This window comes from Halichoerus grypus, chromosome 3 (genome assembly GCF_964656455.1).
Source record: "Halichoerus grypus chromosome 3, mHalGry1.hap1.1, whole genome shotgun sequence".
NCBI lineage: Eukaryota > Metazoa > Chordata > Mammalia > Carnivora > Phocidae > Halichoerus > Halichoerus grypus.
Genome location: NC_135714.1, coordinates 86,756,091 through 86,771,279, shown reverse-complemented (window position 1 = coordinate 86,771,279; position 15,189 = coordinate 86,756,091). Strand labels below are relative to the sequence as shown.

General features: G+C 37.1%; 2 protein-coding genes across 7 annotated transcripts in view; one reads left to right on the top strand and one right to left on the bottom strand.

The window, feature by feature from the left end:
- AIMP1 (aminoacyl tRNA synthetase complex interacting multifunctional protein 1) overlaps positions 1-6,308 on the bottom strand; it is a 31,255-nt gene extending 24,947 nt beyond the window's left edge. The window contains exons 1-2 of one of the 3 annotated variants that reach the window (XM_036094774.2): positions 6,190-6,270; positions 3,488-3,536 (exon numbers count right to left, since the gene is read on the bottom strand). Coding sequence is in view for 1 of the 3 variants with exons in the window: in XM_036094773.2 (XP_035950666.1) it covers positions 6,190-6,191 (2 nt within the window). In the remaining 2 variants the exon portion in view is untranslated. Of the gene's footprint in view, positions 1-3,487; positions 3,537-5,043; positions 5,201-6,189 lie in introns of those variants that run through there. The other 2 variants (XM_036094773.2, XM_078069052.1) reach the window with 2 other exon arrangements.
- A 239-nt stretch (positions 6,309-6,547) lies between these two features.
- TBCK (TBC1 domain containing kinase) overlaps positions 6,548-15,189 on the top strand; it is a 227,777-nt gene continuing 219,135 nt past the window's right edge. For 2 of the 4 annotated variants that reach the window (XM_036094767.2, XM_078069050.1), the window contains exons 1-3: positions 6,548-6,827; positions 8,810-8,839; positions 14,399-14,619. In XM_036094767.2, the coding sequence (XP_035950660.1) occupies positions 14,427-14,619 (193 nt within the window). In that variant the 5' untranslated portion in view covers positions 6,548-6,827; positions 8,810-8,839; positions 14,399-14,426. Of the gene's footprint in view, positions 6,832-8,809; positions 8,840-14,398; positions 14,620-15,189 lie in introns of all 4 variants that reach the window. The other 2 variants (XM_078069049.1, XM_036094769.2) reach the window with 2 other exon arrangements.

Below are 15,189 nucleotides of genomic sequence, written 5' to 3'. Positions count from 1 at the left end.
AATATTTTATTTACTTATTTTAGAGATAGAGAGTATACAAGCGGGGGTGGGGGAGAGCAGAGGGAGAGGGAAAAACAGACTCTGTGCTGAGTGCAGAGCAGGACGTGTGGCTTAATGTTACAATCCTGAGATCATGACCAGAAACTAAATCAAGAGTCCGATGCTTAACTGAGACAACCAGGCACTTCATAGGCCATGAAGTCTTAAAATGTTGAGAACAGAGACAGAGGACAGTGATCCTAATAAACCACTCATATATAAAATAATTATGGATGACAGAAGTCATCTCAAATTTCCTGATAGGTATTACTGGGTAATAATAATATCTAGTGTTTACTTTGTCTTTAGTATTTGCCAGGTCTTTTTCTTTTTTTTTTTTTTTTAAAGATTTTATTTATTTATTTGAGACAGAGAGAATGAGAGAGAGAGAGAGCACATGAGAGGGGGGAGGGTCAGAGGGCGAAGCAGGCTCCCTGCCGAGCAGGGAGCCCGATGCAGGACTCGATCCAGGGACTCCAGGATCATGACCCGAGCCGAAGGCAGTCGCTTAACCAACTGAGCCACCCAGGCGCCCGCCAGGTCTTTTTCTAAGCACTTCACAATATTAACTTATTTAATTATCACAATACTTTAAGGTACATATTATTATTTCTCCTCCTTATTTAGAATATTAAGAACTTATTACAAGAGTAATGAGATAAAAGTAATTTAATAAAAAGAACATGGACTTGGAAATCACAAGACCTTGAATCAAATCCTACCCTTTGCCCCTCAACAACTTACCTAACCTCTCTGAGCCTCAGTTTTCTCATTTGTAAAATGGAGATAATTTTATATATTCCATAGCATTGATACATTGCAAAATGAGATACCATGAATAATACTCAAGATTTTTGGCACATAGCTAAAAAATGTCAGGCACTGAGCACAATTTTGGGAACACAACAAAGGATATATGTACAATCCCCACCTTCAAGAAGCTCACAGTAGTGTGGGTTACCTATGGGCATGATATTTTGTAGATCCTTAGCTATGATTTTTACATTTTCTTAAAGGTTAAGAACATAACAAATAATAAAAATACAAATTATGGAAACTGATATTAAGATATAGTAGGTAATTTGGCTAAGCCACACCTTGATTTCTTTCTGAATGGTAAACAATCTACAGGGGTGATAATTTTAATATATTTACATTAATTCTAAATTTTGTGTTTATAATAGTGTACAAAATATATCCATGGACTCCTGTCCAAGGGAATACAATAAGACAACAGTCAACTGAAAATCTTTGCACTTTTCCCTACAAATAGATATTGTCATCATAATTATGGAAACTCTAAAGGTAATAGACTTAAGATTATTTAAACAACTGGTACACAAAGAAGGAACACTCAGTGGCATATAGTAGATTTCACTCTGAATGCCTTGTGAAAGTCTTCTAAGGACTAATATTAACAGTTCTCAGCTCTAGCTCAGAAGGCAAAGCAATCCAGCATGAGCCATACGTACCATTTTGCCAAAGGCATACAAATGGCCAAGAATACAAAGAGAAAAACTGTTTTATGAAAATGATATAAATCGTTCTGGTTTAAGGAAAAGAAAAAAAGAAGAAAAATTCACTAAATACCTTCTGCTCAGTTTTGCTGCAAATCTAAACCTGCTCTAATAAATAAAGTCTTAAAAAAAATTCAGTGAACCACAAACTTAAGAGTGTATGAATTTAAAACCTGAAAATACTCTACATCCTAATTACTTATGACAAAGTCCTTATTTGGTTACACAATAATTAATAACCTTCTAACATTTACAACATATATCATATAGTGATAGGTTACTTGTAACTACCTTAACTGCCACAATATCAGCAATACCACTACAAAGGAAGCCTCATTAAAAGAAGAGAGGAAATATCTTTTGCTAGCACAGTCATTTTTCTGGTAATAATCAAGTTTTCTTGGCAAAATAAAACTTAGGAATGATTATAAAACACACTAGCTGTTAACCAGTGTCTACTTTTTCTCTACTCCTAGATAATTGGTTATCTTGGCAATATTATTCATGATGTCAAAATTAACATGCCTTTTGAGATATTTTGGATTAGCTTCTAGTCAGGTCTATATGTTGACACAACTTTTTCTCAAATGCTAAGAGCTATTTATTGTTTTTAGAATTAGAAGCTCTGGAAACAGGTTTTCTAGTACGTGTTAATTAACTGTCTTTAAACTTTCAAAAATGTAAGTAGTATGCATAAGTTTATGTCCATACTTTCTAGCAATATGCAGATATTGATCACTAGCACCAGCAGAAGAGCAGTATTTATAGCCAACAAATCTTGGTTGAATCACATACTTAATAGGCTGTGTGACCTTGGTAAAGTTACTTAACTTTTCTGTGCTTTATTTTCTTAATTATAAAATGAGGATAGTTTCACCTGATTTCACTTCCTACTTCTTTACCTCCTTTTAGGGTTCTTTTTTCTTGACTTGTCCCTTTAATGCCTATGTTTTTCAGAGTTTGGTCCTGATCTCTAGTCTCTTCTACGGATTACAAACTATCACCACAGAGATCAGGGATGTCTTTGTGTTCCAGGGTTAACAATGATCGAAACAGCTGAAGATGAATGCTTTAAGCAAGGCAAAACAGACTGCACAACTCCCTGTTGTCTGCCATTTACGCTACCTGCCAGGCCCCTATAAAAAAATTTAAGTTCACGACTGCAATTTTACTTATATTTCCTGATTTTGAGCCATGTGCTGGGTTTATAGTAAAGAGCAAAATTAAACATGTTCTTTGTATTCACTAAGCTTTCAGACAAATGAGGGAAACAGTAAATTGGAAAAACAAATTTAAATGAGGTTATGTTTAGGGCAACAGTGCTAGTTTAGTAACAACTTAAAGCTTAAAGCTCAGACAGATCTTGCACCATTCAACCTAGTGCTCATTTCATTACTGTGCGCCAACTGCTCCACAGTGATTTTCAACTTTACATTGAGTACCTGTTGAATTTCATAACTTTTTTTTTTTTTTTTTTTTTAAAGATTTTGTTTATTTATTTGACAGAGAGAGACACAGCGAGAGAGGGAACACAAGCAGGGGGAGTGGGGGAGGGAGAAGCAGGCTTCCCGCGGAGCAGGAGCCCGATACGGGGCTCGATCCCAGGACCCTGGGATCATGACCTGAGCCGAAGGCAGACGCTTAACGACTGAGCCACCCAGGCGCCCCGAATTTCATAACTTTTAAGTTCCCTTAGTCTCCTCAGAGCTTTCAATGTGCTAATAGACTTAGGGTTTCTCACAGATGATAATGTTAATAAAATAATAACAGATAAAATTTGCAAAGTATTTATTATGGGCTGGCTGAATGCATTACATAGATCACCTCTGAATACTGTAATTATTTCCATTATACACAGAAGAAAATTTGAATTAAAATTAATTTGCCTTAGGTCATATGACTAGTTAGTAAATAAAAGGATTAAAACTTACCGTCTGTCTGATTCTGGAGTTAGCTCTTTTAATGTCCAAGCTATAATTTCTATAAAAGACATAATTCTGTAGAGTTTCTAAATGTATTTAACCACAGAATCCTAACCAAGGAACACCTATGAACATTTACTAGAATAGTATCCTCTAAAAGAGTTTGGGAATACTGGCTTAATCTGCACTAAATTTTATTTAATGATTAGGAGATAAAACAGACATATTTAATTGCATGCACAGTAATCATAAATGTAAAACACTTACATAGAGGAAAAAATTACACAGAGAAATAATACTTAACTGCACGCACAGTAATTACAAATATAAAACACATAGAGAAAAAAAGAGAAAACAGTCCACGAGATGTTAATTCTGTTTGGATAGTAAGAATTCTTGGATAGTTTAGATTTTTTTTTCCTTTACTAAATTAAAAAATAATGACCTTGGGGCGCCTGGGTGGCTCAGTCAGTTAAGCTGCTGCCTTTGCCTCAGGTCATGATTCCAGGACCCTGGGACCAAGCCCTGCATCAGGCTCCTTGCTCCGCGGGGAGCCTGCTTCTCCCTCTCCCTCTGCCACTCCCCCTGCTTGTACTCTCTCTCTCTCACTCTCTCTGTCAAATAAATAAATAAAAACTCTTTAAAAAAAAAAAAGACTTTATTTTTATGACAAAAAGCATTTGAAAAGTATTATCTAAATTATTCTGCCTCTTAACATTAATTTTGTTGACAATATTCATTATATTTCATTAGACCTAAAAAGCCATTGTAAGATGCCACTAATCAAAGCTGAGGCTGATTTTATGAAATACGTGAATTTAGACATCTTAATCATTAAAACATATACAAAAGGCTATTTCTGAGATTTCTGTCATTTCCAAATGGCTTCCCTTTATCTCAGCAATTTCCCCAGTAGTCTTTCCCCACTCTGATTCTAAATTGCCAATAATTCCTTTTTTTTTTTTTTAAAGATTTTTTATTTATTTATCTGAGAGAGAGAATGGGAGACGGAGAGCATGAGAGGGGGAGGATCAGAGGGAGAAGCAGACTCCCCGCTGAGCAGGGAGTCCGATGCGGGACTCGATCCCAGGACTCCAGGATCATGACCTGAGCTGAAGGCAGTCGCTTAACCAACTGAGCCACCCAGGCGCCCCAATAATTCTTTTTTTTAATTTAAATTCAATTAATTAACATATAGTGTATTACTAGCTTCAGAGGTAGAGTTCAGTGATTCATCAGTCTTATATCCAGTAATTCCTTTTAAATAGCAAACTCCGTGCCCCAGGTTTTCAACGTTAGGGACCAAATATAAACAAATAAGCTATTATTTTGAAATGGAAGATTTAAGTGCAGGTTGTCAATTTTCCTTTATAATATAGGAATTCTACAAAAATTTGGAAGTGTCTCTCTACCTTCCAAAACACCTGATTTCACTGTTTCAGAATTTCAATTAGGTAAAGGTTTATATTCTTCTTAGACGGCGTAAGTATTGTATTTCATCAAATCTAAGATGCCATCAATTGTAAAATGGCTCCAATCATAAGACGCTCTGTCATTTTATGTACCACTAAGAAAAAAGCACACAGGCGCCTGGGTGGCTCAGTCGTTAAGCATCTGCCTTCCGCTCAGGTCATGATCCCAGGGTCCTGGGATAGGGCCCTGCATCGGGCTCCCTGCAGGCAGGAAGATGCTTCTCCCTCTCCTACTCCCCCTGCTTGTGTTCCCTCTCTCGCATTCTGTCAAATAAATAAAATCTTAAAAAAAAAAAAAAAAGAAAAGAAAGAAAAAAAGCACACATCTTGTATTATTTGAAAAATCTCTTTTAAATTTAGCCCTATTTTTATCTTATATAACTCTTTTGTTTCCCTATATTTCTGCATACATACTAACTTTTCATTTTAATGGTAATTCATCATATAAAGGATACTTAAAATGGAGATTAAAGTCAACTACTATATACTAACACTACACATAACTGAACTGATGACAATATTGACAGTTATGACCAAGCATGCACAAGTAGGGGCACTGACAACTATGTCACAAGTGCCACTTAGCTCATAGTGATTTTAAGACAACAATTATAAAATGCATGACAATTTTAGAAAAGTAAATATGAGAAAAAGCATGTACATCAGGATTAATAAACTATAGTAATTTTAATCACTTTTTTCTCTCCCCCCCACCATCAATTCCTAATCTAACCTTCCAATCTTCGTTCCTCCATTTGCTTCGTAACCTGCCAAATCACCCCATATGGAGAGCATCTTTATTACCATGCTACATAACGTGGTACTTTTTAGAACTATCTTAAAACTCCTACTAGGATTTAAAACACGTGTCAAAAGTCAGAATTTTTAAAAAGGTAAATAATAAAAATTAAATATTCTGAGAACAATGAGTCCCAGAGATACTCAAATTATATAGCAGTGGTAACCGGCAATAACTCCAGGGGTGTTTTTGCAACCTTTGCCAAAATATAGAAAACAGACCTAAAACTATTCTTTTCGTGAATGTTTCTTTTTTGTTTATTTATTTATTTACGAGGCATGTATTGAGGGAATGAATTCAAATTCTAGCCTGGTGTTGGGATGAGCGTATTTCCCACTAGTTTCGGCAGGCCAGGTCCCATCTCGCCAAGTCGAGCAAGGGAAGGGGGACTCCTTCGAACTCAACCAGCCTACCCGGGACCCTCGGTGGGCGTCACTCACATGAATCGGTGGACAAGGCAACCTGGGGAGCCTCACTCGGGCAGCCTCAGTCCGGAGCAGTTGGGAACACGCTCCCGCACACGACAGCACTGAGAAAGGACCCAACGAGGTGTCCCCAGCAAACGCCTGAGCGTTCCACCGATTTAACTCCAAATTCTGTCTCCCCCTTCCTGCGCGCAGCCACACCACGCTCTCCGTCTTCTGTTTCCTTAACCAATAACTCCAATCCCCCTGCACTTCTTCCTTGGTGTCTACATTTTGTCACCAGCTTGGGCAAGGGGCAAAACGCTGGACGTCTGGGTCTTTCCTCAACGTTGTGTCGTGGAAGTTGTGAGGTCAGAGGAAATGGCCCGGCTGAATTGAGGGTGGGGCGGGGAGAGCTGGGAGCTGTCAGTGGAGAGAGTCAGACTCACGCTCCTGGCCAGATTCCGAGCTGGAAATTTCGGCGGATTCTAGCTAGCGGGCAAAGGGCAACCCCGGCGCTCGAGGAGCGGCGTCTTTTGTAGAAGCACCTGAAATGCAGGGTCTGGTACACTAAGCAGTAGCGGCCGCAGCAGCAGCCACAGCAACAAGCTGGGGCCCTGTGTAGAAGCTCCATCCCCTTGTGTTTGTGGCCGCCTGCGTCCCCACACTCAGAGGCAGGTATTTGGGTTTGTCAGTTTTGTGTGTCGTAGTGGGTGGGGCTGGTGGGAGGTAGAGGAAAGTCAAGTGCAGCGAGTGGCCCGGCTTGTCCCACAGTAAGGGGAGCCAACCTGTGGAGCTGCTTGCTGCTGAGGACTGTGCGCATCCTTAGCTAATGTCCGCCTTCCCGCTCCCCCTTCTCCCCCCACGAGTTGACCTGAGTCCTTTGGGAACTGTAGGCAGCCATTTGAGAGTAACCACTGCATCACTGCTTCAAAGGAAGGTTTAAAGAAGAGGCTAGAGAATGTGGAATCAGCTCTCCGTTACTTACCATAGATATAAAGTCTTGGTTTTGTTTCTGGTTTCAAAGGTTTAGTCAGTTGTCGAGATGTAACATTCCCTGGGGAGCGGGAGAATGTGAACAATTGGAATTGTCAGTGGTTGCTTTTTAAGGCCCCTTGGTTCCTGTTTGTATTTGGGACAGAAAGACAACTTTTTTGAGGGAATGTATATAAAATAAATGAACTAGTATTATTCGCCCGTTGAAGAAATGTGTGAACTATTCATGATGAAATCAGCATCAACCCCTCCCCCCCATTCTCATTTCGACTCAAAGTTCTTTGAGGGCAGGGATTGTGTCTTAGTCACTGTCCTTGGCCAGGCAGCTGGAAAAACACCTGACTTCAAACAGCTTCAAGATATTTGTTGAATGAATGAATTTTCAAACCCCTCTGCTTACATTGTTTTTACTCAACTAATCCCTCACCTCAGCTTTTTTTTTTTTAGTAGCTTTCTTCCACTCACCAAATGTGAACAAATCTATGTGTATATTTTGTACATATGAACCTTTTTATGTGCACCCATCTAGGAGGTAGTTGAAGTGGAATATTGATGAAATGTTTTATGCTAACTAGTATGTTATCTTTTTGAATGATTTGCATTTTCTTTATTTGGTTATTTGATTTTCAGTTGTCTGATAGAGGCTGTCTAATTGAAAGTCAAACAGCATAATAATAGAAGGATTGCATAATAAAATGCAACAGTTTCGTGTCCCCCTTCCTACCCTTAGTCCTCTTCATCAGAAATGACCACCTTTAATCTTTTCTAACTTTAGGTCTATATGTTGAATAATAAGTTAAAATGCCCATTCTTTTTTTTTTTTTAATTCTTAAGATAACCCACACTATCCCCAACCTCTCTTCTCCAAAGTTTTAATTAGTTATTACAATTTTTAGTTTTTCATATTGGTTAATGTTATAATTTTAAATAATATATAAAAATTATTTTTTCATGTCAATTTCCAAAAATATATTTGGGCTCCTTATTTGGTAAAATGAGGAAAGTAATGACTCTACCTTCTTTACCACTGCAGAAACTACATCCACCACTCCCACTTTCCCTTATCTGGACCTTTACTTATACATTGTCAAGGTTAATAATATCTATATTGTATTTCTTAACTACAATTTTTTTGCTTTTTTGTGTGCTAAAAAATAGTAAAATGTTACAATATTATGGCTTTGTAAATATTCCTAAATCCAGGGCCAAAAAGTATGCCATGATACATTTCCTTCCCATTGTCTTCATTTCATGACCCCTATGCCACACTAAGGAGAAGACTTGTAATATTAACATCAAATTGACTTCTTTCTTCCTCTGTGATGACAAAAAATTATGCCATAGTTAAGTGTGATTTATTTTTTGGATTGGGTACTTCCTATATAGCTTTTGACCTTCCTCACTTTTACAAAGGACTTTCTGTTTACTTTTGGGGGAAAGGTACATGTGCTTTTTTCACAAAGTCCTCCCATCACATGCTTTCTTCACCATGTCCTCTCATTCTTTGTATGAGAAGCTTCCATTCCATTTCTCTGCTTGAAGATGTTCCTTTGAAGCCCAATCACTTTCTGTTTAATTTGAACAGATTACAATCTGGTAAATTACATTGTTTCTTAACCACACATATTCTGTTTTTTGTTTTTCTCCTCTCTTTTGGTAGAATACATCCTAAGGATACTTATTCAAAAAGGTATGTGGATGGTAATTTTATTTTGTAATGTTCATATGGCTGTAAATTATTTTTGCTATTATGATTGATAGTTCAGTAGGATAAAGAAACAGAATTATGTCTCCTTAAGTCTTTCAAGGCTTTGTTGTCCTCTAATTTTCACTATTGCTCATGAAATGATGAGAATGACAGTCTTAACAACTTGTTGATGCCTAAACTATTTGTTTTCTCTCTGGAGTGATTAAAAAATTTTAGTTTTGCATGATGCTTTGAAAATTTATGATGACATGTCTTGTGAGTTCATTCGTCTTGCAATGAACTCACTGAAAGGAGCTAGGATAAAATGTCTCAGTGTGGGTATTTTCATTTATCCTCCTTAATATCATAAGCCTTTTTAATTTGAAGTACACGTTTCCCTTCAGCTGTGGGGAATTTTCTCCTATTCTATCTTTCATAATTTATTCTCCTTTATTTTTCTCTGTTTTCTTTTTGAAACTCCTATAAGGTGGTTCTTGGATTCTTGGTTTGACTCATTAGGTCTATTATCTTTTTTCTTATGTTTTTATCTATTTGCTTTTTGTTCCATATTCTGAGCAGTTGTCTCAACTTTATTTTCCAACATTTCTATATAAGTTGGTAATCATTTAACTTCCAACCACTCATTTTAAATTTTTCCTTTCTCATAGTATCTTAATTTTATTTCACTTTTTTATATTTTTATGAGATAAAATGTACATATATTAAAATGCACTGATTTTAAGTGAGTAGTTTGTTGAGTTTTGATACATGTAAACATCCATGTGACAACCACCACCCCAATCAAGACATAGAGCATTTTCACTCTTCCCAAAAATTTACTATGTTTCTCTATCCAAGCCCATCCTCCCTGCCCAACCCACTATGTACTCATTTTTATCACTCTAGTTTAGAAATGTAGTTCTGAAACTACATTTAAATGGAGTCATAGAATATGAACTATCTCGGACTACTTTCATCAACATAATGTATTTGAGATACGTATATTTTGGCATGTCTGTTCCTTTTCTGTTGTTGTTGAGTAGAATTCCATTGGATGAATAAGCCACAACTTATTTATCCATTCACTTGCGTGACGTTTGCATTGCTTCCAGTTTGGGGCTGTTGTGAATAGAACTACATGAACATTCTCATACAACTAGTTTTATGGACATATTTTCATTTTTCTTTGGTAAATACATAGTAGGAGTGGGATTTCTGAGTCATAAGCTTAGGGTATTTTTAACTTTAGAACAGTTTCCCAAAAAGTTTTCCAAAGTTCTTGTGTCATTTTTACACTCCTGCCAGCAGCAGTATATTACCTCCAGTTCCACATTTTCCTCAACACTTGGTATTTCCAGTCATTCTAATTTTCGCCTTTCTGGTAGGTGTGAAATTGAATGTTTTTGTGGTTTTAATTTTGCATTTCCCTGATGATTAATGATTGAGAACTTTTCATATGTTTATTATCTATTTGTATGTTCTCTTTTGTGAAAATATATGTTTAAGACTTTAGCCTATTTCTGTATTGACTTGTTTTCTTTTTATTATTGAGTTGTAGGAATTGTTTATATATTCTGGATACAAGTCTGCCATCATATATACACATATATATACATATATGTATTTTTTTTTAGATTTTATTTATTTATTTGACAGAGAGAGAGATAGCAAGAGCAGGAACACAAGCAGGGGGAGTGGGAGTGGGAGAGGGAGAAGCAGGTTTCCCGCTGAGCAGGGAGCCCGATGTGGGGCTCGATCACAGGACCCTGGGACCATGACCTGAGCCGAAGGCAGACGCTTAACGACTGAGCCACCCAGGCGCCCCTACATATATGTATTTGATAAAAATGTTGTATATATACATATATTTATAAGTAAAATAACATTTTCCTTATCTTTGGTTTGGATTTTCATTTTCTGAAGGGTGCCTTTTGATGTGCAGATGTTTTTAATGTCAGTGAGGTTCACTTTATCAGTTTGTCATTTATGGTTAGTGCTTTTTTTTTTTTATCCTGCCTAAGAAATCTTTGCCTACCCTAAGGTTGCAAAAATATTCTCTTATGTTACATTTAGGTCTATAATCCATTGCAGATTTTCATGGATGTAATGGTAGGAATTGAGTTTATTTTTTTTTCTGTATGTATATCTTGTTCCAGCACCATTTGCTAAAAAGACTGTCCTTTCCCTATTGATTTTCTTGGCCTTGAAAATCGATTCATTGTATTTTTAAATTTTTTCATCTTAAAATTTAAAAAAAATATGAAATATGTGGTTTATAGCACACACATATACAGATATGGAATATAGAAATTATGGAGCATAATAATAATATGAACAACCATTTACCCACCTATTAAGAACTAATGTATTACTCAAGATTTTTGAAGCTTCTTATGGGATCTTCCCTAATCTCACTCCTGCTTTTCATACAATGGTAACCCTGTCCTCAGTTTTTTACTATTATTACTATTTCTTTACTTTTTTAATATAATATTACCTCATATGAACGTATTCCTGAATTATTTTTTAGCTTTTCTTGTTGAATATTATGAATATTGACATACATTTTATGTGCAGTTTTTTTCCTACTCAAGGTTATATTTCTAGATTCATCAATGCTGTTAATTGTTGCTACAATTTGCTTATTTTCTTTCATGTATACTCTTCTATCAGGTGAATGTACCACAATTTACTTAACCATTCACCTGTCTTTGGACATTTAAATAGTGTCCAGTTTGTGAATAATAGGAACAATACCATGCTGATCTTTCTCGTATGTGTCCCTTTCTAAATGTGTGTAGGAGTTTCTGCAGGAATGGAATAGCAAAATAGCGTCAGACTGTTTTCCAAAGTGATTGTATTAGTTTACATTCTACTGCTTCATATCCTCCTAACATTATGTATTGTCAATTTTTTTTTTTTTTTTAAGATTTTATTTATTTATTTGACAGAGAGAGACACAGCGAGAGAGGGAACACAAGCAGGGGAGCAGGAGAGGGAGAAGCAGGCTTCCTGCCGAGCAGGGAGCCTGATGCGGGGCTCGATCCCAGGACCCCAGGATCATGACCTGAGCTGAAGGCAGATGCTTTACGACTCAGCCACTCAGGCGCCCCATATTATCAAATTTCTTAATTTTTACTATCTTGCAGGTATAAATTCTCATGTAGTTTTAATGAGCAACTTCTTGGATATTAATGAGGTTGTTCATCTGTATCAGCAATTCCTTTTTTACTCTTTTGTGAAATATGTTTTACCATACTGCCTGATGTAATGTCGTCTCAAATTTTTCTAAATATATTTCAGCCAGTTTTGGTTTTTGTTGTTTTCTTTTCCATAAGTTATTTCAGTTGCCTCCAGGGCAGATTTTTTTTATTTGTTTATTTTTTGCCCATTATAATGTAGTCTTTCTTCAACTATCTGGTGATTCCTGGACAGTTCATTATTTCAGAGTTAAGGAAGTCTGTCTGAGAGCTTTGTGTATATGGATAAGCTTGTTGACTGCTGTACTGTGCTTTAGGATGGCTGGGTAGATAAATCTTAACTGGGGTCCTACAAATTCTAGAATTAAGAACAGTTCGGTTTTGTCACCATTGCTACCAGCTATTATTGTAATTCCCACACGGTTTAATTTCTAGGGAAGAAATTTAACTTTTTTTCCTTTGAGGATAAATAACTACCCAGTATTGGGAAGGCCAGTGGCAGAGTTAACTCTTTTATTCTTCAGCCCTTTAAATTATCTTTCTCATTTCAAACCCTCTTCTGACTTATGTTCCCCATTATTTCTGCTTCTCTGATCTGAAGCCTCTGAATCTGAAGAGGCCCAACACACCTCTTGACTGTAATATAGGTTGTAGCTTCTTTCTTTTGCTTTTTATGACAATACTCCTATGTATGCAAAATGCTATATTGGAGTTTTTTGAACTCTTTCTTTAAAGATTTTTTATTTTATTTTATTTATTTATTTATTTGACAGAGAGAGATAGCGAGAGCAGGAACACAAGCAGGGGGAGTGGGAGAGGGAGAAGCAGGCCTCCTGCCGAGCAGGGAGCCGGATGCGGGACCCGATCCCAGGACCCTGGGATCATGACCTGAGCCGAAGGCAGACGCCTAACGACTGAGCCACCCAGGCGCCCCTGAACTCTTTCTTTAGCTCATGGCCCTTTTCTGTTCTCTTCCTTATTATGAGTTTATACATTTTAAAATGTTTCTTTTTAATGTTTTTAATGAGGTTTCTGCACAGACATGAAAAGTGGTCTATTCTATTTTGAATTCCAACATTTTTATCTTGAAAGCTGAGAAGGGAAGCATGCAGTGCTTGAGCAATAGAATATCTTTTTAGTGAGACACCTGGGTGAGAGAAAGATTTTTTTTTGCCTAAGGACCTTTTTTGTTGTGATTACCTTAATGTGATTCAGATTGATTTGGAGCAAGTTCCTTAATTTCCAGGTTACTTCGTCTGGGGCATTATTTGCTTTGGAGGCCATGTCAATAGGACCACTCCAGATATATATATATATGAAACATCTATAAACCAGGGGCAATAACATCTGTGAAGGTTGTTGAGAGAATTAAAACAGGTCACATGTAGGGGCTCCTGGGTGACTCAGTCGGTTAAGTGTCTGCCTTCCACTCAGGTCATGATCCCCTGGGTCCTGGGATTGAGTCCCATGTTCGGCTCCCAGATCACAGGGGAGTCTGCTTTTCCCTCTCCCTCTGCCCTTCTCCTCCCACCCATTCCTGCTCTCGCTCTCTGTCTCTCTCTCTCCCTCTCAAATAAATAAATAAATCTTTTAAAAAATAAATAACTAAAACAGATCACATGTAAAGTACCTAGCACAAAAACAAAAATTGATTCATTAAGTAATATTATAGAAGCCTCTATTATCTAGTTTAATTTTTACTACTATCAAAATAGAGGCCCTGAGGCACCTGGGTGGCTCAGTCGTTAAGCCTCTGCCTTCAGCTCAGGTCGTGATCCCAGGGTCTCGTAGGGCTCTCTGCTCAGCAGGAAGCCTGCTTCTCCCTCTCCTACTCCCCCTGCTTGTGTTCCCTCTCTCGCTGTCTCTCTCTCTGTCAAATAAATAAATAAAATCTTTAAAAAAAAATAGAGGCCCTGATAATCTAAAGTTAATGGTTGGTATCTTTATTTCCTCTTTCCTGACTTTACTCTCTGTGAGAAGGAAAAGTTCTTGATGGTCTTGATGGTCTCTTCTCTATTCAAGCTTTAGGTAAACATAAGATCCTTGTTGATATAAATATGCAATAACAGATTTCCTCTAAGCTATTAAAACCGTCAGGTGTCATTGAAAAGGGAATGTTCTATATTTTCCTTTTTATGCCATTGAAAATCTTTGATTATGATTTAGAACTACAATGTAAATTATGATTGGGTGGTTTTTCCTCTTTGATATTATCTTGGAATTTTTTAACTTTGATATATTTTACAGTGAAGTGTTCTGATTGGCATTTTCCTCCAAGTTATATATTATTAATCATATTTAAGGTTAGAAAACACTGGCTTAATTTTTGGTTGATCTGTCATAAAATTATCTCCTTTTCCAGATTATCTTAGAAGATCGAGGACTCTGAAATGTTTCCCCTGAAGGATGCTGAAATGGGTGCCTTTACCTTCTTTGCCTCGGCTCTGCCACATGATGTTTGTGGAAGCAATGGGCTTCCTCTTACACCAAATTCCATCAAAATTTTAGGGCGATTTCAAATCCTTAAGACCATCACTCATCCCAGACTTTGCCAGTATGTGGATATTTCTAGGGGAAAGCATGGTAAGTTGTTCTTTTTTTCTGTTTTTGTATTCTTTATTCTGTTACCTTGATTAGGTTACAGATACGTGGTGAATACATACAGTAATCAGTATGTGTGTGCTTGCATGCCTTCACCTTCAGTCCATCCAAACTCAGTCTTTCAAGTTTTCCTGATTGCTTTGGCCCCTCACATGTCCCTCGTTTTATACTCTGCTATTTTCTCTCTTGGATTATACTATGCTCCATTCCCTACAATCTGAGCTTAGTCCCTTTCCTAGATTCTTTTATAGCTTTTATCATATTTTATTATTATTTTCTATTTAATTTGTCTCTCCTGAGGATTCTTAGTTCTTGAAGAAAAGGACAAAATAGGGGTGCCTGTGTGGCTGTCAGTCAAGCGTCCAACTCTTGATTTGGGCTCCAGTCATGATCTCAGGTCCTGGGATTGATCCCTGCATTGGGCTCTACATTTAGCCAGGAGTCTACTTGAGATTCTCTCTCTCCCTCTCCCCCACCTGCATGTCTCTCTCTCTCTCTCTCTAAAATAAAGAAATAAAATCTTAAAATAAAGGGGGGGGGGGCTAATGACTT